The 27,584-nt window shown below is 43.9% G+C and overlaps 1 protein-coding gene across 4 annotated transcripts in view; it reads right to left on the bottom strand.

Moving 5' to 3' along the window:
* Positions 1-27,584, bottom strand: part of Rgs20 (regulator of G protein signaling 20) — a 130,648-nt gene that overhangs the window by 75,828 nt on the left and 27,236 nt on the right. The window contains exon 3 of one of the 4 annotated variants that reach the window (XM_028893660.2): positions 22,274-22,595. In XM_028893660.2, the coding sequence (XP_028749493.1) occupies positions 22,274-22,595 (322 nt within the window). The other 3 variants (XM_028893655.2, XM_028893657.2, XM_028893656.2) reach the window with 3 other exon arrangements.

Raw genomic sequence — 27,584 nt, forward strand, 5'->3', positions numbered from 1 at the left:
ACTGCAGGTAGAAGAATGCAAATACATCCATACTTTTCACCCCGCACAAAACTCAACTGCAAACAGATCAAAAACCTCAACATAAATCCAGATACACTGAACCTGACAGAAGAGAGAGAGAGAGAGAGAGAGAGAGAGAGAGAGAGAGAGAGAGAGAGAGAGAGAGAAATAGCCTTGAACTCATTGGCACAGAAAAAGACTTTCTGCACAGAACATCATTATCACAGGCATTAAGAACAATAGTTAATAAATGGGACCTCATGAAACTGAGAAGCTTCTGCATGGCAAAGGACACCATTATTCTAACAAAATGACAGGCTACAGAATGGGGAAAAATTTTACCAACTACATATCTGATAGAGGGTTAATCTCCAAAATATATAAAGAACTAAAAAAACTAGCTATCAAAAAACTAGAATATAAATAATCCAATTGAAAATGCAGTACCGATCTAAACAGAAAATTCTCAATAGAGGAAATTCAAATGGCTGAGAAACACCTAAAGAAATATTCAATATCCTTAGTCAACAGGGAAATGCAAATCAAAACTACTTTGAGATTTCAACTTGTCATAGCAGCTAAGATCAGTAAAACAAACGACAACCCATGCTAGTGAGGATGTGGAAGAGGGGAGCACTCCCCCATTGCTGGTGGGACTGCAAACTTGTACAGACACTATGAAAACCAGCATGGCAGTTCCTCAGGAAGCTGGGGATACATCTACCTCAAGATCCACCTATACCATTCTTAGGCATACAGTCAAAGGACTCTGGTGATTTGAAAGAAAATGGCCCCCACACTATTGGGAGGTAGGGCCTTGTTGGAGGAAGTGTGTCACTGTGGGGGGCAGGCTTTGAGGTTTCTTTCTCACAGGCTTTACTCTGTGTGACAATCAGTCCACTTCCTGTTGCCTTCTGATAAAGTTATAGCCAGCACCATGTCTGCTTGAATGCTGCCATGCTTCCTGCCATTATGATATTGGACTAAACCTCTAAAACTGTAAGCTGCCACCTCAATTAAATGTCTTCCTTTATAGGAGTTGCCACAGTCATGGTGTCCCTTCACAGCAATAGAAACCCTGACTAAGACAGATTCCACATCCTACTACAGAGAATCTTGTTCAACTATGATCATGGTTGCACTATTTATAATAGGCAGAAATTGCAAAGAAACTAGAAGCCTCTCAAGAGATGAATGGATAAAGAAAAAAAATGGAACATTTACACAATAGAGAATTACTCAGCTGTAAAAAAAAAAAAAAAAAAAAAAAAAAAAGAGCTCTTTTCCGCACTCTCTCCTTCCGTACTCTCCCCCCTTCAAGAGCTCTCTCTCTCTCTCTCTCTCTCTCTCTCTCTCTCTCTCTTTCTTTCTCTTTCTCTCCCTCCCTCCCTCTCTCTCCCAATAAAGCTCTAGAAAGGTAAAAAAAAAATTGCAATCAGTCCAGCTCCACCAGAGGACACGTGGGGAATCAAACCCCCAGGTAAGGCCCCTGCCCCCCAAAATGCCACCACTCCCTCAGTGCCTGGTCAGCCTACTCCCTACCATCACTCCTTTCTTTACCACCATATCACAGCCCACAACTCTGGTGGAAGCCCCTGCCCCACCAGAGGCCATACTGGCCATCAGAACCCCAGGTAGGCTGCTTGCCTTTAGACCACCCCCTTCTCTCAATCCCCACCCACCCTACCTCCAACTGTTCCTCCCTGTCATGGTATTCTGTCCCCCAGCTCCAGCAAACACCCCCTGCTTGACCAGAGGCCATACTGGCCATCAGAACATGCATGGCCACAGATAATCCACCTACCCACACTGTCCCTACTCAGTGCCCACCCAGCCTACTACTGATTACTTCACTCCTCCCTATCACCATATCCCCGTGGAGGACCCCCGGCCAGAACAGAGGCCATGCCAACACAACTCCAGCCTCCAACACATGAGGAAACCAGAGGCCACCACAGCCATCAGAAGTCTGGTTCCCACTTCAGATGGAGAACTTCTACTCAACCATAGGACACTCTGGCTAGAAGACCAGAGAGGAAACAGAAACCAAGGAACAAGACACCCATCAAACAGAGGCAAACTCAGGAATCAGCACCTAGATTTATAATCACCCAAATGCCTAGACACCAGCATAAAAACACAATCAACAACAACCAGGGCAATATGGCACCACCAAAGCCCAGCTATCCTACCTCAGTAAAACCTGAATCAACACAGCTGAAGCACAAGAAAATGACCTTAAAATCAACTTTATGAAGATTGAAAAAAAAAAAAAAAGAAAGAAAGAAATCCCTCAAAGAAATAGAGGAAAAGAGAAAAAATGGAGGAAATAAATAAATTCCTTAGAGAAAGTCAAGGAAGCCACAAAAATACAAACAGTTGAAGGAAACAAAACTGTTCAAGTCTTGAAAATAGAAATAGAACCAATAAAGAAAACACAAACTGAGGAAATTCTGGAAATGGAAAATCTAGGTGAGTGAACAGCAACTATAGATACAAGCATCACCAACAGAATACAAGAGATGGAACAGAGAATCTCAGGTGTTGAAGAAAGCTCCAACCCAAGGAGGTTAACCACCCATGAAAACACAGAAAATACATAACTTCACACACCAGCAAAACCAAAAGAAGTGAAATAAACACACACAACCAGTACCACTACTACCAACAAAATAACAGCAATTAACATTCATTGATCACTGATATCTTTTAATATCAATGGGCTCAATACTCTAACATAAGGACACAGACTAACAGAATATATACAAAAATAGGATACATTCTTTTGTTGCACACAAGAAACATAACTCAACTTCAAAGGTACACAATACCTCAGAGTAAAGGGTTGGGAAAAGATTTTCCAAGCAAATGGACCTAAGAACCAAGCTGGTAGCCATTCTAATATCTAACAAAATATACTTCAGACCAAAATTAATCAAAAGAGATGGGGAAGGCTATTTCATACTCATCAAAGAAAAAATCCACCAAGATGATTTTTTTAAAATTTTTAACATCTATGCCCTAAACACATGGGCACCCACCTTTGTAAAGGAAAGATTACTATAGCCTAAATCACACATCAACCCTCACACATTAATAGTGGAGACTTCAATACCCCATTATCATTAATAGACAGGTCATCCAGACAAAAACTAAACAGAAAAATAATGGTGCTAACAGATGTTATGAACCAAATGGACCTAAAAGGTATCTACAGAACATTTCTCACAAACACAAAAGAATATACCTTATTCTCAGCACCCCACAGAACATTCTCCAAATTTGACTACATACTTGGTCACAAAAAAGTCTCAACAGATATAAGAAAATTGAAATAACCCCCTGCATCTTATATAGTAATTGAGTTCTAGTTGGAGAAATAAGACAATTGAAAGAGATCATGGGAATACAAATTGGAAAGGAAGAAGTCAAAGTATCATTATTTGCAGATGATATCATAGTTTACATAAGTGACCCCAAAAATTCTACCAGGGAACTCCTACAGCTGATAAACACCTTCAGTGTTTAACTCAAAAAATCAGTAGCCCTCCTATATACAAATGATGAATGGACTGAGAAAGAAATCAAGGAAGGAATATCCTTTACAATAGCCATAAATAATATAAAATATCTTGGGGTAATTCTAACCAAGCAAGTGAAAGACTTGTATGACAAAAACTTCAAGTGTTTGAAGAAAGAAGCTGAAGAGATAGAAGATCTCCAAGGCTCACAGACAGGTAAGGTTAACACAATAAAAATGTCTATCTTACCAAAAGCAATCTATAGATGCAGCAGTCCCCACCAAAATTCCAACACAATTCTGTACAGACTCAAATTCATATGGAAAAACAAGAAACCCACAATAGCTAAAACAATCCTGTACAATAAAATAACTTTCAAATGTATCACCATCCCTGATTTCAAGCTGTACTACAGAGCTAAAATAATAAAAACTGCATGGTATTGGCATAAAACACAGACAGGTTGATCAATGGAATAGAATAGAAGATCCAGACATAAATAGAAGAACCACACACCCATGGACACCTGAGTTTTGATAAGCTAGAAATAAACAATGGAAAAAAGAAAGCATCTTCAACTAATGGTGCTGGTCTAACTGGATGTTTGTATGTATGTAGAAGAATGCAAATAGATCCATATCTATTACCGTGCACAAAACTCAAGTCCAAATGGATCAAAGGCCTCAATATAAAATAAAACACACTAAATCTAATAGAAGAGAAAGTGGTGAATATCCTTGAAGGCATTGACACAGAAGACAACTTCCTGAACAGGGAACTGAGAGCACAAGCAGAGAACAACAATCAGTAAGTGAGGCCTCACAAAACTGAGAAGCATCTGTAAGGCAAAGGACACCATCAATAGGACCAAATGGCAGCCAACAGAAGGGGAAAAAAATCTTCGCCAACCCCACATCTGACAGAGGACCAATATCCAATATATATATGAAACTCAAGAAACTAGACATCAACAAACCAAATAATCCAATTAAAAGTGGGGTACAGATCTAAACAGAGAATTCTCAACAGAGGAATCTCAAATGTCTGAGATACACTTAAAGAAATGTTCAACATCCTTAGACATCAGGGAAATACAAAACAATTCTGAGATTCCATCTTACACCTGTCAGAGTGGCAAAGATAAAAAACATAAGTGGCAGCTCACGCTGGAGGGGATGTGGAGCAAGGGGAACTCTCCTCCATTGCTGGTAGGAGTGCAAACTTATACAGCCCCTTTGGAAATCAGTGTGATGGTTTCTAAGAAAACTGGAAATCAATTTACCACAAGACTTGGGAATATCACTCTTGTGTGCATACTCAAAGGATGTTCCATCCTACCACAAGGACACTTGCTCAACTATGTTCATAGCAGCTTTAGTTATAATAGCCAGAAACTGGAAACATCCTAGATGTCTCTCAACAGAAAAATGGATAAAGAAAATATGGTACTGTTACACAATGGAGTATTACTGAGCTGTTAAAAAAATAACATCATGTAATTTGTGGGCAAATGGATGGAACTAGAAAAAAAAATCATCCCAAGTGAGATAACCCAGACCCAGAAAGACAAACATGGTATGTATTTACTTATAAGTGGAAACTAGCAGTTCAGTAAAGGATAATCATGCTTCAAGTCACAGACCCAGAAATGCTAAGTAACAAGGAGGGCTCACTGAGTTACACATGAATCTCCCAGGGAAGGAGAAATAGAATAGATTTCAAAGGTGAACTGGGGGCAGGTGGGTGGGGATGCAAACAGGAAGGTTCAGATGGTGGTGGGGGTTGAAGGGGAGAGTTCTGGGAGAGACTTCTGGAATTGGGGGACATTTTGAGGAACAATGTAGAAAACCAGTACAGTGGAAACTCCCTAGATTCTTTGTGACCCTAGTTAAGTCTCCTAGTAATGGGAGATATGAAGCCTGAACTGGTTATTTTCTATAACCATGCAAGGCTCCCAGAAGTGGGACTGGGACATCAATTCAGCCAGAAAATTTTGACCAACAATCTGTTATGCATGCAAGATGTGCTGGAGTAATGGTCGCACAGAGCTTATGGGAGTGGCCAACCTATAATTGGTCCAATTTGAAGCCCACATCTCACACTGCCTGGATGGCCAGCAAATGGCCTCCCCAGACCTCAATCAATGCCAGCGCCATGCTCTTGAACCTCCAAAAACTATAAACCTCCCTCAGATATTTTGTAGTATAGCATGACTTAATACAAGAGGAATGGCCTGCAAAGTATAATAAAAACTTACCGACTTAAGATGTGGGCTAGCCTAGACTAATCTTCCTGGGATCTTCAGTGCCAGCCCATGACACAAGAATAAACCTACATCTCTTATCAGAGCCTCGTTTTCCCACTAGCAATTTCCAATGAATGCACACACCCCTACACTTCCTAGTCTACAGAGCAAATGTATTATATTGTGTTGGTTAAGATTTTGTCAGCTTAACACAAGCTACAGTTATTTGGGAAGGAGGAACCTCAGTTGGGAAAATACATCCATCAGACTGGCCTGTAGGCAAGTCTATCTTGGAACTCACTATATAGATCAGACTAGCCTCAAACTCACAGAGATATGCCTGCCTCTGCCTCCCAAGTGCTGGGATTAAAAGTGTGTGCCACCACACCTGGCAAAGAAATCTGTAATTGGTTGTGATCAGCTCATGTGAACTCAACTACTCTAGGACTAATTGCATTTTCTTGATTAATGATTGATCTGGGAGGGCCTAGAGCATTGTAGATGGTGCCATCTCTGGACAGTTAGGCCTGAGATGCATAAGAAAGCAGGCTAAGCAAGCCATGGGGAGCAAGCAAGCAGTGTTCCTCCATGGCTTCTTCTTTAGTTCCTGCCTCTTGGTTCCTGTCTTGGCTTCTCTCAATGGACTGTGACCTGGGATATGTAAGACAAACCCTTTCCTCCCCAAGTTGCTTTTGGTCAGTGTTTTATCACAGCAATGGAAACTTATGACACATATCTCCCTCACATCTTATTTTTTAGTTGATTTCATGATCTTTTTTTTGTTGTTGTTGTTTGTTTTGCTTTTTGAGACAGGGTTTCTCTGCATAGTCCTGGCTGTCCTGGAATGCTTTATGTAAACCAGGCTGGCCTCAAACTCAGAGATCCATTTACCTGCTTCTGTCTCTCAAGTGTTGGGATTAAAGGTGCACACCACCACCAGGCTCAAGATCCTTTTCTTTAATCACTAGAGAAATTCAGACTCATAGAATTCCACAAGTTCCCTGATGTCTATAAGTCAGCCCACAAGCAGACATGAATCCAGGCATTTCAGCTTCAAGTTTCAAAGCACATCACCATCTCACAGAGCTATCCTGGTCTTACCACAGGTAAAAATACACTGGCCACAGTTAGACAGATCTGGGTTATTTTGGATGGTTGTCAGTAGGTTCCCATGGAGTCCTTTCCTCCGCAGATGTGCAGTTGATTAGAATTGGAGAATGGAAACCCCATTGTTCCCAAGGCATTTTCTGTGGGCTGAGATGATGGAATGTTCTGAGTTAATGTCCCTAGGGAGAACATGAAATAGTCTTTGTTCCCTGACACTTTCATTTTCTATACATTGTATTAATTATGCACTGAAGTTTAGTGCTCTACACTCTAGATATAAAATGTAAAATAGGCTGAATAAGGATGGAAAATGGAAAAGGCTTCAAAGAATTGCAATGCTTAGTGGTTATTCATTTTGGACTCCCCTTTTTAAGAGGATCCCATCAATTTAGAACTTGTGTCCGTGTGTGTGTGTGTGTGTGTGTGTGTGTGTGTGTGTGTGTGTGTGAACACAAGGCACTCATACAGACATGAGACTCAGGAAAAAGCCCGCCTCACTGCTTTTGCACTGCTGTAGTGAAATACTTGAGATGCAGCTTACAGAGAATTGTTTATTTCAGTCCATGGTTCTCGTTGCTGCTCTTTGTGCCCATGATGAAGAAGGTCATGGTGGCTAAAGTATGTGGCATTCACCTCCTGGTGGACAGGAAGTCAACTGAGACTGAGAGGACCCTCTGGAAGATACATGCCCTGGAGACCCACACCCAGGGGCCTAATTCCTGTAGGTAAGTTCCACTTAGCATTTCAATCATCTTCCACAATAGAACCACCAGCTGGGCCCCAAGAGTTGAACACAAGAACCATAACAAAGGATAAGTAAAAAGACTCATGGCCAGTTCAATAAAAAGCTAACTAAAACTGTAATCCAAATTTAATCTCCTTTCCTGTTGTGGTGGTATGGTTCTAAGAGGGAAGACTAAGGACTGCCTCTGTGTGATTAGGTGATTAGCATCAGGATAAGAAAAAGTAGATTCTATTTCAAAGACAGAAAGAGAAAGTGCTTTGGAAATACATAGGAGTGATCCCACAGTTGAGGCAAGAGGGTTTTGAAAGTACAAAGACAGGCCTACTCATACATACCTCAGGGAAGCTATGTTGCTTTCCCCAATTGCAGTGCGCTTGGGAGACACTCTCAGTTAGCAACGTGGGACACAAAAACTGGGGAGAGTTGGGAGGATGGAAGAACCTGTCCAGCCCATGCACTGAAAGTGGAGGGTGGCCAGCAATGGTCCCTTGAGTAAAAACAAAACTTGTAGACACTGAACACTTGTTCAATACAAGCTCAGCTAGCACCCGCAAAAAAACACAGCAGAGAGTCCATAGTTCAGCAGCCCCCTCCTGCCATATGTCTGTCAGTTTCCAATTTTCCAGGACCTAGAAAAGAAGGTGTTGCAACACTTCACACTTTTTTTTTTTGCATTTTCCTTTTATTCTTTCTTTTTGCACCTTGTGGTTATTCTTGTTTTCACTACACTGTCAATAGCATTTTACTTAATCATATTTAAAAAAAATTTGTTTTATTATCTCTTATTCTCCTTCATACATTTATTTAAATGTTTCTATCCTTTTTTCATTACTGGGTGATATTTTCTCTTTTTGCTTCAGTTTTCCCGCCTTTTTCTTTCAGTGGAATTTTAAGATTTATTTTATTTTATGAGTATGGGTGTGGTGGTTTGAATGAGAATGGCCTTGTCTTAGTTAGGGTTTCTATTGCTGTGAAAAGACATCATGATCACGGCAACTCTTACAAATAAAACATTTCATTGTTGTGGCTTGCTGACAGTTCAGATGTTCAGTCCATTAGCATCATGGTTTGATATGGCAGCATGCAGGCAGACATGGTGCTGGAGAAGTAGTTGCTACATGTTGACATGCAGACAACAGGAAGTAGACTGTTTCACTGGGCATGGCTTAAGCATATACCTCAAAGCCTGTTTCCACAGTGACATACTTCCTTCAATGAGAAGACACCTACTCTGAAAAGGCCACATCTCCTAATAATGCCACTCCCTTCGGGGGCCATTTTCTTTTAAACCACTACAGGCCCCCATAGGCTCATATATTTGCATGCTTAATTCTCAGTTGAACTGTTTGGAAAGATTAGGAAGTGTGTCATTGTTGGAGGAGGTATGTCACTGTGAGGCTTTGAGTGAGGTTTCAAAAGCCCACACCAGATCCAATCTCTCTTGCTCTTCCTGTTGCCTGTGGATCAGGATGTGAAGCTCTCAGCTACTTTTCCAGTATTATGCCTATCTGAATTCCTCCATGCTTTCCATCATGATAATGGACTAAAACTCTGAAACTGTAAGTAAACGCCAATTAAATGTTTTCTTTTCTAAAAGTTGCCGTGGTCATGGTGTCTCTTCATAGCAATAGAACAGTGACTAAGACAGTGAGTGTTTCGCCTGTATGTATGTATGCATGTATGTATGTATTGCAACACATGTGTGCTTCATGCCCAGGGAGATCAGAAAAGAGCATTTGATTATGTGAACTTGAGTTATAGATGCTTCAAACCACCATGGGAACCCGCCCCAAGTCCTACAAGAGCAACAAATACTCTTACCCACATGCATGAAAAATGCTACATGAAACACATTTCTTGGTATAGTAACAAAAATTCATTTAAAATGTAACATTTTGATTCTTGGGCATGGATTTCATATAAATTAAACAAATATATTCTCTAAACTGATATTTATAGTTTTCAGTTTTAATAACTTTGAAAACAGATACTAGAAAATCAGGAAAAGAAATAAAGTCTTTTACTTCATTTATGACATTTACTCAACAAATCCAGATTGAATTCTTCATTTCTTTTGATTTTGTGTGATTTTACCCCTTTCACACTTCTTTTTTACTTTTTATGCCAAATTTATTTGTAGGGTTGAGTTATGATGCCATGGTGGTTTTTGGTTTTTTTTTTTTTGTTTGTTTTTGTTTTTTGTTTTTTGTATTAAATGCCACTTTCCCAAAAGAACAGCATAGCCTCACAATTTATTCAAAAGACCGGAAGTGAATTATTTGTGAAACTTAGCTCTAGTGAGAATCTGGTAAACTCCAGACTGATGCATAACAGATGTCAAGGGTGACATCTGTTCATAGTTGTGTGGCATTCAGACCTCCCTGAATGTGCCAGAGCCATGGAGCCAGTACTCAGGCTACAGAAATGAAGAGGGCGATGTGCCTAGGCCTCAGGGACACAGAAGAGAAGCCACTGTCCCTGCTTCAGATGGGACAGCCCTGCCTGCTGCTGTCTGCCTCCAGGATTACTGTTTTCCCCTCAGATTCAAAGTAGAACCTAGACCCACACACATGCATACATATCACCACAGTATGCTTAAGAAAGAAGTGAATGACACAGAAGAAAAGCACTCTGGTAACAGGAAATTGAATGTACAATTAATTATATTTAAATCATGAGTAGAGATAATGTTTAAATAACTTACAGTCCTACAGATGCAACATTGTAAAGGACAAAGAAATGTTCTTTAAAGAAAATACAGTCAGTATTTTTCTTAATGTTTCTTAATACTGTTTTCTTACAAACACTGGCTACAGCATGAAGCAGTGGCAAAAGACGGCTTGCAGATGTTCTGTAACAGTCTCCTCTGAGACTGAAACATTGCACACTTCAGGGAAGCTCCTTAAGCAGGAAAGTAAACAACTCAAAAGAGCTTCAGAAAGTCCCTGAAACTGACCGGATTTACTAGGCCCCTCCCTGTCAGATTTAGCAATAAAAGCTGCAAAGAAAATTCTTAGACAAGCCAAGCTGCAAAGAAGACTCCTGAGACCAGACCAGCTGTCTGAAAGAAGTGAAAACCAGCCCAGCTGCCTAAAATAGACTTAAACCAACTGGGGCACCTGCTGAGCTTCCTGCAGGCTGTGCAGTGTTCCAGGTTCCCAGCTTTGTGAGCTGTCACCAGGCTGGCGTGGGCTTTGGTGATGCAGCTGTCTTAGGGGGTAATTTCTGCTGCTGTGAGTAACTCCCATCCATATTCCTGTCAGTAATCTCAATAAAACTCATGGTTCATTGAATTTTGGTGGTATCCATACTTTGATCTGTCAAAGGCTTCCTATCTTGGGTGAGTAGACATGTATGTTACATCTCTCCAAGAAAAATTTTCTCATACAGCAATACAGAATGACTATTATCAATGTAATTACCCACAACTAAATTTTATCTGAATTCTTCAGATTCAGGTAGTTTTAAAAATTTATGAATGACCAATTATTTGGCAAAATGTAAATTCGTGAATTTATTCAGAAACATTTACCTAGGTATCAAGTCATGGGTACAGACTTTTATATTTAAAACCTTTTTCTCAGAACCATGTTTAAATGGTACAACGTTTAAAATTTTCATAAAACAGAATTATGTCAAAGCACAAATGTTTAAAGTCATGCATAGTCTGATGCCAAAACAGTGATGGATACATGCTGGAGGGCTGAGTCTTTAATAGCTTTCATGAACCATGGTCTGTATGCTTACTAAATGTTACAAGCATTATATGCATTCAGACTTAGGTTTATAACATAGTAGGTAGAACCAAATTTGAAATCCAATTTTCTTTCATCTAATTCTCATCTTTTTAATCACAGAGATATAAGATGAAAGTGGAGACCTGTCAGGATTATATGTTTCTCCAACATTTAAAATCACAGATATATTTATATCTTGTACATAGTTATAAATATGTAATATGTACATTTTCTGAGTTCCACAGAAAACAAGTGATATAATAGAAAGATAAAAATGTAATGTAGCTGAGTAGTGGTGGCACATGACTTTAATTCCAGCACTCAGGAGGCAGAGGCAGGTGGATCTCTGTGAGGCCAAAGCCAGCCTGGTCTACAAAGCGAGTTCCAGGACAGCCAAGAATATACACAGAGAAATCCTGTCTCAAAAATCCAAACAAACAAACAAACAAAGAAACAAATAAATAAAATAACCCCAAGGCAGAGAAAAAAGAAACTTAACTAAAAAGCATCAGTAGGTCAAAGATGATTGCTGTTACACAACAACCTGAAAAACCAAGTGAACAGCTAACATGCTGTTTCTGGGGAAGCTGAGTGTTCTACAGAAGCAAGGATGATTAAAGGAAGTAAACTTTCTGAAAGTGAGGACTCTCCCAAGAAGAGCAGTGTATCTTCTTCAAACAAATTCTAGTCTCATGTGGAAGAAGAAATACCCTTCAACAGCAAACCTTCCTCAGATACTGCTGGGCACTCAGACTTGTGCCACACAGGAGAGAGAGGGGAAAAAGCGAAGCTGGAAACCTCGGAGGTGAGACCAAGTTTCTCATAGGCTCTTGATACAAAGCACAAGGGAAAACTCAAGGGACAGGAATGAATAGGGGTAAGGCACAGTTTATTAAAACTGAAATCAGACTCAGCCCACTAAAGTCTTTTAGGCCTGAAATTATCAGTTCCTAATTCCTATAGTAGAGATTCCTCTGGGGAAAAGATACTAGGGACAAAAGAACACAACCAATAAGTTTTTAAAACAATAGATATAGATGCATAGGTAATTTTAATATTAAATTTAGCAGACAAGAATTAAATTGATAGAACTGTTGAAAAGATTGATTTTGCCAAGAAATTTTTATATGCATAAAAGTATCAAATGGATAACTACATTTAATGTAGAACAAAATGATTTCTGAAATTAACAAGTTGCTATTTGGTTTTGCAGAAGATTAAGAATAACAGAAGATAGGGCCAGTAAACCAAATCACAGCTGAACAGAAAATATTCAAATTGAAGCAAGGACGCACATGCACATACACACAGGACCAAGGAAAGCAAGAGGCATGATGGGAGAGGAGAAAAAAGTCTTAAATATGTATAGTTTGAGTCACAGAAACAGGAAAGAAAAGAAAAGGTAGTACAAATGGGGAATTTGAAAAGATATTGAAAAAAAGTAAAAAAGGGGGGGCACCATGAGACAGTGAGTGAAAAATTTCCAAGGCTGGTGAGAAACATCAACCCACAGATACAAGGAGTACAGTGACTCCAAAACAGAGGTGCCAGGAAAAGGCACCTGTACATGGTAATGTCACTGTAGCAAGCCAAAAACAAAGAGGAAACCTTCATTTATTTATTGTTTATTTATTTTCATGTAGTTCATGCTGGCATTGAACTGGCTATGTAGTTGAGGTGACCCTGAATTTCTAATCATCTTGCACCCACCTCTCAATTGCTGGGGTAACAGGCACTTGCCACTTCATCTGGCTTCTGTGGTGCTGGGATAAAAGCCAAGGTCTCCTGCAAGCACCCTATCAGCTGAACTACTGTGGTGGTTTGAATGAGAATGTCAGGAATTAGAACACTTGCTTTCCAGTTGATGGACTTGTGGAAAGTTTGGGGGAGGGGTGTAGCCTTGCTGGGGAAAGTATGTCACTGAGGACAGGCTTTGGGAGTGTATAGCCTTACCCCATCCTTGCTGTCTGATTTTGTGCTTGCATTGGAAGATGTGAGCTTCCTGCTCATGCGACGCTGACTGCTGCTTGCTGCTGTGCCTCCCTGACATAACAGGTTTTTATAACACTGAACCCGTAATCCAAAATAAGCTCTCTCTTCCATAAGTTGCTTTTGGTCATTGTGTTTTTATCACAGCAACAGAAAAGCAACTTAATACAGAAGCAAGTATCAGAGAGTGGGCTGTTGCTGTGAAGAATGTGACCATGTTGTCTTTGGGAGAATATGAAGACTTTGGAACTTTGGACTAGAGAAGCAGAACATCCACCACACAAACATAGACATACATTTTTTTGAAAGACAACTGTGGAATACACAAAAAATTCATACAAATTGGTAATGACAATAACAACAGATGGTGCACAAAAGTGAGCAAGATTTTAAGGGATAATTTTCAATTGCCATTATCCGGATAACCAAAAAATATGAAAAGATAGTCAACGTCATTAGTAATCAGGGGAAAATGAGTGAAAGCCACAATAGGGTGGTCCTGCATAGCCATCAACATGACTAACATGAAACAGGCAAACAGCATCAAGTACAGTGAGGCTGTCAAACAAGACATATTTTGCTAGTGGGAATGCAAATTGATTTGGAGTTTGCAACAGTTTGGCGGTGTCTACTAGGCTCAACATATACAGGACCTATCACCTTGCAATTTCACCCCTGTTCATACAGCCAACAGAGATCAATCAGTCAACAGACATGGGTGAGAAGGTGCATACCACTACCACTCTATCTAAGTAGTCCCACACTAGAAACACCTCCAGTGCCCTTCATAATGGAATGGACCAATACACAGTGATATCTTCACAAAAAGGAACACTGTCCAGCACTGAAAATAACAGTTCAGATAATGAGTGAATCTCAAAAACGCCATGCAAAACTGTGAGGCAGATTCGGGACTATGAACTTTTCATAGTTGATTGTTTTGAATTTCCACATGAAGTTCAGAATTCAGCACAGTTGACATAAGGGGCTATGAAAGTGGTTAGCTGCAGGAACAGACTCAGAGAAAGCAAGATGGCATCTCAACGTGTGGGGGACTGAACATATTACATATTTTGATCTTGAGCAAGGGTGTTGTCTTGGCTACCCTCAGGGAAATCTGGCAATACCTAGAGATTTTTTGATTGCCATGTCTAGGAGGGCTCTCCAGACACCCAGGTTGGGAATGTTGTTGCACATCCCACTAAAAATCTTCCATAGAAAGCAGCTATTTGGAATGTAGGCAGTTCTGAGGTTGGGAGCCCTGACCTACATGGCAGTTAGAAGATGGCATGCTTATATATCAGGTGAGCACCTCTTTCTTCCCCAAAAGGGTAACTCATATAGCTTGTGGATCTACATTTCTTTGTAAGCATTAGGAAATAGATGAAGAGCCGGGCGGTGGTGGCGCATGCCTTTTAATCCCAGCACTTGGGAAGCAGAGGCAGGTGGATCTCTGTGAGTTCGAGGCCAGCCTGGGCCACAGAGTGAGTTCCAGGAAAGGCATAAAGCTACACAGAGAAACCCTGTCTCAACCAAAAAAAAAAAAAAAAAAAGAAGAAAGAAAGAAAAGAAAATAGATGAAGAAGTCAGGCATAGTGCTACAGGTCTGTAATCCCAATACTCAGTAAACCAAAGCCAGAGGTTGAAAAACTTCAGGTTCTACAAAAAACAAAAAACAACAACAACAAAAAAAACCCCGAATAGAATGAATAAAGAAAATATACATGTACGTTCTTCATAACTTTTTGTGTTGGAAATCAAGCCCAGAGCCTTACACCTGCTAGGTGAGTGCCCTAGCACCGTGCTAACTCCCCAGCCCCTTATATGTGCTTCTAAACACTTTCCTTCATCGCCAGTTATCAACAAAACTTTTATAGAAATTAAGAAATCTTCTAGTTCATTAAATCTCATTATCACCCTACTATCAGTCACCAGTCATTTATTTATAGGGTTAGAAAGGAATGTGATTATTTTTATTGTCTTAGGCCATACAGCCCTACAGGAGTTACATGTGTTTCATATTTGGGGCTGGAGGTGTAGTTTAGTGATGACCACAACTACATAAGGCCTTGCATGAGGCCTTGCATTTCTTCCCAAGTGTGAATGCACACACAGACACACACATGCACATACACACGCATCACTCTACACACATATTTGTGCCTATGTGGAGGCACAATGCCAGCAAGATGTTCTTATCCTTGACACAGCAGTACAAGATGTGTGATGTAGCTCTGAGCTGTTTACTCAGGGACATGAGCAAAGCCAAGCCATGACCCTGGCCTCTGTTTCCACATTGTTAGAGAGAGTACATGGCACAGCTCCTGGTCAAGTCAAATTGCTGTGTAATTTTACATCAGGTGCTGTGGTCTTAAATGCAAATAGTAATATGGATTTGAAAGGATTTTACAATTTAATTACTTTACAAACCAGAACAGTCATCTGGCTTTAATAACTTGAGAGATAACTCAGGCAAAATAGCACTACTGGGGCAATCCAGCACCTTACTCTATTTCACAAACGATCTCCAGCACAAATGGATCAAATCAGCAGACGAGAATCAAGGCAATCTAGTCTGCGAATTCCTAATAATGGAATATCACCTTGAGCATTCCAACTGGAGGGCCATCAAAGCTGGTTGTGAATGGCCTCTGCCAGAGCCCATTCAATTGTTCTAGGCCGACTTACCCTTGCAGCCATGTCTAAATCCTCAAACTCTCAGCTCAAGGTAATATTCAGGGAACACCTCAGACAGTGCTGGCAGTCAGTGACTCACACTTACTGTACTAAATGCTAAACTGTGACTCAGAATGAATCTATTAGCTGCTGAATCGCACTGTGCTTACTTGAATAGAAGCTCACATTGTGAGTCACCTGGTGGTGCCCCAAAAACCATCCTTCAGATTTCCACTTGGACAGTGATTCACAAGATAAGCACACTGTGACCTGACTTGACTGACACATGTCATTTCAAAATTCATTTCTGCAGAACTGGCTTGGGAGCACGCTAGAGAGTCACTCCTGCCTAATGCCCTGTATTTCTAAGAACATACAGGCCTCTGAAGATGCAAAGTCAAGGGCAACATACCCATTCAGCTTACACACCAGAAAGAACCATGGTCTCCTTCTTCAAGGATGCAAGCACAATTCCTAGAAATACTTTCCCCAGAAAACACTGTGTTCCTTAAAATAACTTTGTAAGAAAGAACACCACCATGGCAGTTGCTCAACTGTTCCTGTGAGGGCTGCTTCCTTAAGCTGTCCTCTACATCCTCCTCACAGACATGAATACACAAGTAGGAACACACAGTGGAATTTTAAGAACTGACATTTGACATTACTAGCTAAGTTACTACATTCAAATAGGCAAACTTTTCTTTTTCACTTGCTAGTTCACAAATTGGAAAGAATAAAAGTCTCCTGTGTAATTTTAAAGGCTTTTCCTAAAACGCTTTCTCATGGGAATGACCTTCAGACTAGCAGGAAAGACATTTTTAAAATGTAAGAAAAGCTTGAAATGATTTCTAATATAAAACTGCTCAAAGGGATTAATAGAACATACAACTAAATGCACCCCTAGTGGGACTTTAATTCTGTGCTGGCTTGTCCTGTGACCTTTGTGATCATGTCTTTATTATACCATGATGTCTTTATGAGTACCATGAAAACAAAGGTTTGTATTTCTCGGTGTTGAAGCTAACACATACTTGTATGTTTATCCTTCTATATAGACCTAGCTCTTGTTTGTGAAAGGAGTCACAGATCCTCAGTGTCATTTGTGAGAGCTTTGAGGAAAGAGTCAGAATTCTAATCTTTTTTCAGCTCCCCAGTAGCTGAAATCCTAAACCCTCTGAATGTTTCCTTTTTTTTTTTTTGTAAAATGAAAAAGCTAGAGTAAGTAACTGGGCTATCATTTACTTTGGAGTAAATTTTTAGTATTCTCAAAAAATTTAACCTGTCTAGTTCCTACAGTAAGTCTCCAAATTTCCTAAAAGACTAAGCCCCTTATTTCAGTGACAATATTGGATGTTTTGCAAATACCATAATTTATTGTCTAAGTTTTAAATGTATATTTGTTTAAAAAAGGGAACTCTCTTTTTGTTTGTTTGAGGCAAGATCTCATGTAGCCTAGGCTGGGTCTGAACTTGCTATGTAGCTGAGCATGACCTGAACTTTTGATCCTCCTGATTCTGATCTCCTATGAGCTGGGATTACCTGCATGGATACCACTGGGTTAACTTGGTGTTGGGGCTGGAACACAGGGCTTTGTGATTTAGACAAGTGCTTATCAATTGAGATATGTTTCCAGCCCTCATAAACTCAACTCTTTAAAGTACTTGTTTATTACTATTTACTTTTGTATGCAGTGTTGGGAGGGGTGCTCAGGACATGGCCACGTGGAGGCCAGACAACACATTCGTGCAGCCAGTTCTCTCCTTCCAACCTTTACGTGCAATCTTGGGCTCCTGGGTTTAAACTTGGGTCCTCAGGCTTGCATAATAAGTGCCTTTACCTGCTCTAACATCTCACCACACCCAACTATTTTTAAAGAGTAAACTTCTCTTAAAATGCTGTTTGACACTATATGCAAATATCTCAAAATTATTCATAATGAAGGGTCCATGTGATAGAGAAATGAATTGTATTTAAATTTAGGTATTGAGAGAAAACATTTACTGCTTCATGATTTTGACAACGAACACCCATTTCAGTATGTAAACATACTCTCTATAGCATACAAAAAGAGGTATCCTGTTCCTGATCTTAAGCTTTCTTTCTTTTTATCTTATTTTACTTATTTTGAGACAAAAAAAATTGGCAGTATGTAGCTCACTTGCCCTCAAAGCTTACATTTTTCCTCCTTAGCCTTGGAGAGCCAGGGCTAATGATGCATGCATATTCCTATGTTCATATGTCTTCAGATTTTTGAATTCCACTAAGCCAATGTAGCATCAATATAGTAACAGTAAGAATAGTTTTTTAAAAAGATTTCTTTTTTATGGCTATGTATGTGGGTACACCACAAGTGTGCCCAGTGCCTGCTGAGGCAAGAAGAGGGTGCTGGATCCCTTTTAGAACTAGAGTTACAGGTTGTTGGGAGCAGCCAGCATGGGTGCTGGGAGCTGAACTCAGGTCCACTACAAGAGCTGCACATCCTCTTAACCTATGAGATGAACCATCTCTCCAGTCCTCTGACTTCTTTTTGCATAGCATGAGCCCAGAAATTGTACTGTATTAATTGATCAAAGGTAGGCCACTCCCCCTTTACAGATGATAAACTAAAGCACAAAGACATGAAGTAACCTCTTAAAGTCACACAGGTTGGTTGGGATTTGAGATCACAGTCAACAGATTGCAGGAAGGGCTCTTCAGGTCTTAAACTCTGCTGATTTAAGAAAATAAAAGATACACATTAACGAACAGAAGATAAACAGGATGAAGCCGTAAAAAAATGGGTTTGGGGCAAATAGAAACAAAACCAGTAGATAGCATGCATTAAAACTGTTCCAAAGCACTTAAAGGTAAGTGTCATTTAGCACAAATGTCCTTGAGGAAGTCAAGTCTTTCAGGAGACTTGTCACCAGTGCCCCTGAGGAAGGGTAGGGGTTGACCAAGCAAAGGAGGTGGTGAGAACTGATTGATGCTGGAGCTCCCCACTGCCCACATTCCCAGAGTTATTTGGAGCCCAATAACCCCTGATCGCTTCTGCTAGCTAGTGGGTGAGGAGCTATCGCCAGGACTGAGAGCACTGACTGATTTGGCGACTGGTCCCCAAGCCCATCCGGACAGCTATATGGCTGTGAAGTCGGAAAGCCCAAGAGAGTGGTAGACCTTCGACAAAGTCTCTGGAAAGGAAGAGAGATTTCCCTTCCCTCACTTTCCTTCAGGACAGAAATTCTGCACCACCACCTTCCAGGCGCCGCGGGGCTATTCACCGCCTGGGGGCGCAGAGGAAGCTGCTCCCTCCGGAATCTCCTCAGCTCGGTCCCAAGCACACTTCACCCGGTGTCCACTAGCTGCTGGGCTGTGTGTGTGGCTAGCTCCTCTCGCCCTGGTTCCCCGTGCTTCTGGTAGAGTTCATTAAGTTCCCGATCCATCCCAGCCCTAGAGAGCCACCTCTCTCAGCACCCCACATCCAGACACGCGTGGGATGGGTAGGTCGCAGCACCCGCGCACTCCTCCCCAACGCCCATCTCCGACCGCCCACTCCTTGTGTGTGGAAATCCTGAAGCGTATTCAAACCTCTCCCCAAACATCCACCCCGCCCCGCGCGCCGCCTCTTCCGAGGCCTCTCCCTTACCTACTCTGCTGAAGCAGTGGGTGCGGATATCCACAGACACTCAGATCTCCGAAAGAGCCCACCCTTGTCCCGAGGAGCTGTCTCCCAGTCAACTCAGTTCTCCCAAGGCCCAGGGCACCAGTGTACAAGGACCCGACTCTCCATCGCTCACCTCCTCGCACCCTCTCCGCTTCCCACTAGTACCTTCAGTCGCCGCAGCCTGGGCACCTGCCTTGTTTCCAACGTCCAGAGCGCCCCTCCGAGTGTGTCGAATCTAGAGCCCGGGCCTGCTAAGGAATAGCCCCCAGCGCCTGTTCCTTAAGCAACTGATGTATCTGCTCAGTTGTCAGGTGCATGCAGACTCTAGAGCTCGGGGTGCGATCTGAGCGCCCACTTTCTACCCAGCTCTGCTGGATCGCCTAGGTTGCACTTCTCTGAGAGGGAGGTGGTGCGTTCCGGGAGTGCCGCCTCCTTCCCACCTGCGCTCAAACTGCTCGCTCCCGGCGCTCGCCCCGGAGCACAACCTTCCCCCAACTCAGTGAGGGCGCTTGGGTTTTCCAAAAATGCTTACTTGGCATGGCCAATATTCACTTTAGACTTTAATGACATTTGTCGTCCCGCACTGAGTCTCAGACCCGGGACCACCTGCTTAAGGGGGTCTGATAATAATTGTCCTCGATGGTTCAAGCCCTCCTTCAGACAGTGTCATGCCTCTAACCCACAACCCAGTCGCCACAGCCATTCACTAACCCAGGGGGAGATGACTCGCCAGGGCTTGCAACCACCGGGCAAGGAGGGACTGGCGTCCCAGGTCCCTCTAGCGAGCCCATCCTCGGGGTTCCTTTCACGGACGGGTTCAGGGCTTCAGGGGAGACTCTGAGAGGAAGGAGAGGACGCCAGTTTCTTACCAAGCTAGGATCCACTGGACTAGCTGGAGGGGAAGCTCTGGCCCTCTGGCCTCCGTTGGCCGTGCGCATGCGTCCAGAGTGAGCCTCAGTTTTCTTACACTAGTAAGCGCGGTTCCTACTCCGCCCGTGCTGGCTCTCTGCCTCCCGCCCTTTCCTGCGTCTCTGGGTCCAAGTTCCCGAGCTCTTCTCTTCCTTCTCCTTTTCCTTCTCTGACTCCTCTCCGCCTCCGCGCTCGCTTTCCTAGGGCTGGGCATTCCCGGGCTCGCCTCCTACTGGCGGCGGCGCGCAGCACTCAGAGGCTGGGGGCACTTCTTAGTCGCCTCGCTAACCAGAGAGCCCCAGCCTAGGCTTCTCTCTTCCAGTCGCACCGAAGGAGTGTGTGCGATGCGGGGCGAGCTTTGAGGGTTCTTGCAAAGCCCACCCCCTTTATGCCTTGGCCTTAGCTTGAGTGGGCCTATCCAGAGTGAGTGAATGAGTGCTGGAACCTTGTGAATGGAGTGAGGCGGGGAGGGAGTGGAGGGAGGAGGGGAGCAGCGCAGGGATGAGGTCGTGAGAGTAGCAGATGCTCTGTACCCTGGGTCGCACCTGTGAACTGCCCGCCTCTGTAGGACAATTCCTGCAGACGCCACTGTCCCCGCTGCCCCAGCGCCTCTGACCTCTGCCCCCAACTCGCTCGGTGCAGCCTCTAGCGCCAGTTCTCTGTCTCTCTCTCTGTCTCTCTGTCTCTCTCTGTCTCTCTCTGTCTCTATCTCTCTGTGTCTCTGTCTCTCTCTGTGTCTCTGTCTCTGTGTCTCTGTCTCTCTCTGTGTCTCTGTCTCTCTCTCTCTCTGTCTCTCTCTCTCTGTGTCTCTGTCTCTCTCTGTGTCTCTGTCTCTCTGTGTCTCTGTCTCTCTCTGTGTCTCTGTCTCTCTCTCTCTCTGTCTCTCTCTCTGTGTCTCTGTCTCTCTCTGTCTCTCTTTGTCTGTCTCTCTGTGTGTCTTTGTGTCTCTGTCTCTCTCTGTGTGTCTCTGTCTCTCTCTGTCTCTCTCTCTCTGTCTCTGTATCTCTCTCTGTCTCTCTGTCTCTCTCTCTCTGTCTCTGTCTCTCTCTGTCTCCTGGTGGTCCCCCTGGTCCGGGTCATCCAGAGTCGGGTGGCCTAACCTGGCGACTGGAATGGCAAGGTGGAATGTCCTCGGTAGCCTTCTTTCCTTTAGGACTCAAAGGCGGAGGGAGGGGAAGCCCCGTGCGACCGCGCGCCACTTGGCGCCGGGCTCTTGAGGACACCCAGCGCCGGGGTCGCCGCAGCTCTCGGAGCAAGCCTTGGAGGTGCCCCCTGGGACAGTGAGCTTGAGCTTGGGGGGCTAACCTGAAGCAGCAAAGTGACCTGACACAAAAATAACATCACGTCATTTCCTCCCTCTCCCGCAGAGAGGGCAGAAGAGTGGGTGCGCCAACCTGGCTGTGGGCGGTGGCGACACGCTGGGATGCCTGGGGAGGCTCCTGGGAAGGAGCTGCAACCACACTTGGAAAAGATCCTCGGAGGCGTCAGAGGGCTTCCTCCCACTTTTAGGAACTGTACAAAGGAAATGAGTGGTTTGGTAGAAAGTAGCTTTCTAGTGCCTCCGCGGATGTGGGAGTGTCAGGGAGCCCAGTGTGCCCAGCGTTGTGCCGACTGGGTTGGGTCAGTCGGGGTTAGAACGAGTGGGAAAGGCTGGGGCCGCAGAAGGCAGAGGATAGGTTTGGTGGAGTCCCTAGTACTCACAGACTCAGGCGAACTCTTCCTAGTGCAGGCGTCTTCTCTGGGCTCTGGGTTTGGACTTGCCAGCTTCAGACGACGACCCCTCGGAGGTCGGCCTGGCAATGCCATTGAGGCCACAAGCAGGAGCAGGAGACGGCGGGTCACTGGAGAGAGACAGGCACCCGGCCAGGCGGGAAGCTGAGGGGAGAAGTCCCAGCGTCGCAGGCAAGCCGTGGGAGGGGGTCGCCGCAGAAGATCCTTAAAGAATAGCATGAAGCTGCTGAGCAGGCTAGAAAGGTGGTGGAGCAGCGTCTGGACTGCTGGAGAGTCTGGGAGCTGTGCAGGGAGGACGACGGGAAGGGTGTGGGGAAACGAGAGAAACAAACCCAGCACATCATTAGTATCGTGTTCACTCACCTACTTGAGACAGCTTGCTGAAGCATTTTGAGAATTTACTTTGGGGGTTCAAGAGAAGGTCGGTGAAAGCAAAAGAAAAAGAGCGAGGTTAGAGCCTCCTTCCACCCCCGCCCCTTTCTTGGTTTTTCGAGACAGGCTTTCTCTGTGTAGCTTTGCTACTCACTCTGTAGCCCAGGCTGGCCTCGAACTCACAGAGATCCGCCTGGCTTTGCCTCCCGAGTGCTGGGTTAAAGGCGTGTGCCACCATTGCCCTGCTCTCTGTGCATTTAAAACTATGCTGTTTAATGCTGTGGTCCCTGGACCAGCAGCTGTTGCTCATATCCAATATCCAGCCGCTCCATAGAAATGCAAAACTTGTGTCCCTACCCCAGCCTGGTTCATCAGAATCTGCCAGTTAACAACCTAATGGAATCTGTATGCATATTCAACGTGGAGTGCTTGTGTAAGAAGGTTTATGTCCACACATTCATTTTTGCAATTCTTCCTCTTTCCTTCTGTCATCTGAATCCTTCTCACCGTGTTCTTTTCCAATACACCACTACCTGCCCAAGGTAGTGATACACATGGTTACCAGGTCACACTGGGGTAGCTGTTAAGTGAGACATGGATGGTAGATGCAGGTGGGTGAAGAATGCCAGACCTGTAAGCTGTGTGGGGAAAGGCTGGCCAAGTTGGCCTTAGCGTTCAGTAGAGTGGAGGAGACCAGGGTTCCGTTTTGTAAGCATTCGTACTTCAGGTCTCTTTTCTGAACTCCATGTGCACATCTTGTTCTCAGAGTTCTTCCATTTTCTACAAATTCCTAGAAGACTTAAGCATTAAGAGGGTGAAAGTAAACATGCTCCCCCCCCAATGGAAAGTTAAAAAATATCGTCCTTGGGCATGTTTTGTGTAGTAGTCAGGAGCACAGGGTCCTAGAAATAGCTCTCCCACTAACAATCCCCAACTGTGGGAATAAAACTTTAACTTTAGAGTTTATCTACTTCTTTTGTAAAAATGGAAGAATGAAGTTAGTCTTTAAAAAGAACCTTTAGCGGCAGGTAATGGCACATGACTTTAATCCCAGCATGTGAGCAGGCAGATCTCTCTGAGTTCAAGGCCAGCCTGGTCTACATAGCGAGTTCCAGGACAGCCAGAGCTATGTAGAGAGTGCAGAGAGACCTTTGTTAGCTTTGTTTTGTGTTTTGTTTTGTTTGTTTGAAAGAATCTTTAAACTTTAACTCTTCTGGCCTTAGTAGGAGAATGAGGATGCACAGGAGCTAAGGCTGTGAATGGACCTCTTTGGTAGGATGCTTACCTAGCCCTAGTCCAGCATGTCAGTAAGCCTCGCACTGGGGAGGTGGGTGGAGGCAAGGTCATCCTAGACTTAGAGAATTTGAGGTAAGCACAAGCTACATGAGAACCTGAGAAATCTCTTTCAAACAAGAGGAGAGGAAGGGAGAGGGGAGGAGAAGGAGAAGATGAGGAGGAGGGGAAGAGGACGGGGAGGGAGAGGGGAAGAAGAGGAGATGGAGGAGAGAAGAGGGAGGAAGAGGAGGGGAAGGGGGAGGAATAGGAGGGGAAGGGGGAGGGGAAGAGAGAGAAGATATACAGTAGGACTGCCAAAAAGAACTATTTCTCATAAGTTTTTATTGCTTTTTAAAAATCTGTGGTTTGTTTGTTTGTTTGTTTACGGAGACAATGCCTTGCTGAGTCGCTCAGGCTGTCATTCTTTCCTTCTCTGACCTCAGCTTCCTGGGCCCCAGGGTTCCAGGTACGTGCCACCCTGCGCTTTAGTGCTCTTTGAAGACCACTTACTTTAGGCTTCCATGTTTAAGTTTTTCTTAGCTTCTTGGGCACTAACATTTAGTGTAGCTACAAACCGGAACCTAGCTCTGCCAATCCAAACACTTCCCTCAAACAAAACACAAAAACATTTCAATCTGTCTGTGAAAAAAGAGTAGTGGTTGCCAAGAAAAATGAAAGTGGAGGCAGGAAGCGAAGAATACCAGTGACAGTGTGTTGGGGCGCCTGTGGGGAGAGAGCCAGGACAGCTGGGCTCAGGTCCCAGGGGCTAGGCACGGGAGCTCTCCAGGGTCCTGAATGCGGGAGCGGCCGCGGGCACTCCCAGGCCTGGCTGGGTTCCCAGTGTCTGTAGCCACAGGGCCAGCCTGTTTTCTTTTGTCTGTGGAAGTCTTGTGGGAAGGGATTGTCGGGGGATGGGGGTGGGGGCAGGGAAACCTAGCAACCCATTCTCATTCATGAGGCCTTTTGTGGGAAGCCGCCGAGCCCTGTCTGATTTGTCCTGTCGTTTGTATGCTTGGGAGTTGATCTGGGTTTGCATTTCTGTGTAAGCACACACAATGTCGCTTTCCTTCACTACCGTTTCTTGCGGGGAATGGGGTCATTCTAGAATTTTCAATCTCCAGGCTCACAGGCCCCCACTCCTGCCTTCTGCCATGGTGCATTTACTTTTGCGGATGGAACTATGAGCACTGGAGGTTTCTGGAGAAATGCCAACAGCTCACTGTGGAGCGCAAGTGAGTCATTTGGAAAACTCAGACCTGCCACCTCACCCAGAGAACAAGGATCGCCTTGCCCTAGGAGGCGGCAGTGAATGTATCCCTCTTGAGCTGTGTGTGTGTGTGTGTGTGTGTGTGTGTGTGTGTGTGTGTGTGTGTGTGTTAGTGGGTGGGAAGGGGTTGTCCAGCACATGCCAACACACTTAGCTGCACTGAGGAGCGGGGCCTGGGCGGTTCTTATGGGCTCAGCTACCTGGACCGTTGGCCGTGGTCACACCTGCTCCTGGCTCCCGAGCCCCAGGGGCAGAGTGGCCACAGGGCAGTCCCAGAACCCTTCACCAACCTGTGCAGGACGCCAGCAACTAGGTGAAGCTAAGAAGTTAAAACAGGGCTGGCTCCTTCCCAGCGACCTACACCTGGACGGAGCCCAGGCTCAGCCATATCTATTGGCTCACTCACAGGGAAAGTTAGAATGCAGTCAAAACGCTGGCAGCCCCGGCACACTTCCGACACTGGACTGCCTTCAAGGGAACTGAGGAAGCTTAGGGCCTTTTGTAGACCCCGGTGGCGTTTGGTGTCACAGTGTTTGTGAAAACCCGACCCTCCTTTTTCTCCCCCTATTCCCAGCCAGTCTTCCCCAGTCTCTCTCAAGCCCCTTCCTTGGGTATGCTTCATTAGGCATTTTGCTCCGGTCCTCTGCTTCAATACAGAGACCCTTTTGAGGGAGCTGTGGAAGTTTTCAGGCAGAATAAAAGTTCTAACAGATCCCAGAGAAACAAAGTTTATGCTCATTTGCTCATCTGGAGACACTCACCATTTGGGTTCCCTAGACTAGCCTGCTACCAGTTTTGGTCTTGAAACTCCTGCTGTGGAAGCCTGGGTAGGACCCCAGGTGTAAGTATGGTGGGTGTGGGTGGTAGTGCTCTATAGGCCCCAACAGCAAGAACAGAGAGAGCCACAGAGTATTGTTTGCAGCCACAAAATTCGACCGGAGAAACGCTATCTCAGAGAAGACTTTTAGCTGTCTGAGTAACCCCAGGGCCCATCCCCACCCTGCCAGACTCTCCACTCCAGCTGCCCCCTGTCTGCCCCCCAGCCCCCTGCACTGCAGATGCCCCTGTCTGCTTTTCAACTAGATCCTGAGTGTCAATCTGAGGTGCAGGTAACAGTCACACAGTGGAATCATCATGTAATCCCTACTCCTGAAAGCACTGATCTTTAGGGATCAGACAACTTAGAGGCTGTATACTGATTGAATATTGACTTCCCCAATTATTATATCATCTGCTGAAGATCATGAAAATGACTTTCTGCACAGTGGAAAAGACAGACTCAAATCAATGTAAACAATATTTCCCTGGTTCCCGGGCACACTGAGGTTCTTTGCATTTAAACAATAGCACTTCACAAAGGAAACATCTATGGCAAATTAAACTACCCCTTTCCCAAAATAGGGTAATCACCCATAGAGTTAAAAATCACAGCTAAGACAGTTTGAAATTAGTTTTAAATTTATGAAGTGATCTATTTTGTACAAGACCTTATGTTTAAAATTCTATTTTGCTGTGGCTTAGCCATGATGTATTTTTAAATTTTCTGCTATTGGAAACATCAACATCATCCTTCTTCTAGGTCCCAAGGATCCAGTAAACAGCAACCAAGAAGTAGAAAGGCAGAGTTTGCCTGCACTGATATAAACTGGGCAGATGGAGTGGTAATGCTTGAAATACAACATGGTTAATAGAGCCACAGATTATTATTAATTCAAGGACCACTCAACTATTAATAACACACTTCTATTTGCATTTACTTAAAATCTTCATGTTCACTCTGGAAGCACAATGGTTTAAAACAGTATTTCTACAGTTCATAATTAGTTCTGACCTCACACAGTATTTAACGACTTTTGAAATGCATTTATGCTGAAAACCTGTGCAGAGAAGTTGTAGAGGCATTGTATAATGGAAATAATGAGGAGGAGGAAGGAAGGCCTGAGGACAGAGTAAAGTGAGGCAGAAGTGAGCTACTTAGGGTCCATGTAAGTTAGGACAGGCAACACTCAAAGGTCCTTCTTCACAGTTCTTTCGGAGATAGCTGGTCTTATCTGAGCATTAGTTATCAAGAAAGGGGCTTAGGAGAGAAAGTGGGCCTTTGTTTGAGCATCTTTCATATCTCCTATGGTTTGAATGTGTCACACCAAACTATATGTGTAATCTGGCGCCCAGTATACTAGTGTTCAGAGGAGGGACCTTCAGAAAATGACTGATCATGAAGGTTCTGGCATTTCTCAACTGGCTAAATTCCAACATTGGACTCTTTCTAGTTTACTGGCTCTATCACATCATGTGATGCCTCTACTGTGCTATGATTCAGCAGGAAGGCTCTCACTAAATGCAGGGCAGAAACTGACACAAAGCTCC

This window comes from Peromyscus leucopus, chromosome 2 (genome assembly GCF_004664715.2).
Source record: "Peromyscus leucopus breed LL Stock chromosome 2, UCI_PerLeu_2.1, whole genome shotgun sequence".
NCBI lineage: Eukaryota > Metazoa > Chordata > Mammalia > Rodentia > Cricetidae > Peromyscus > Peromyscus leucopus.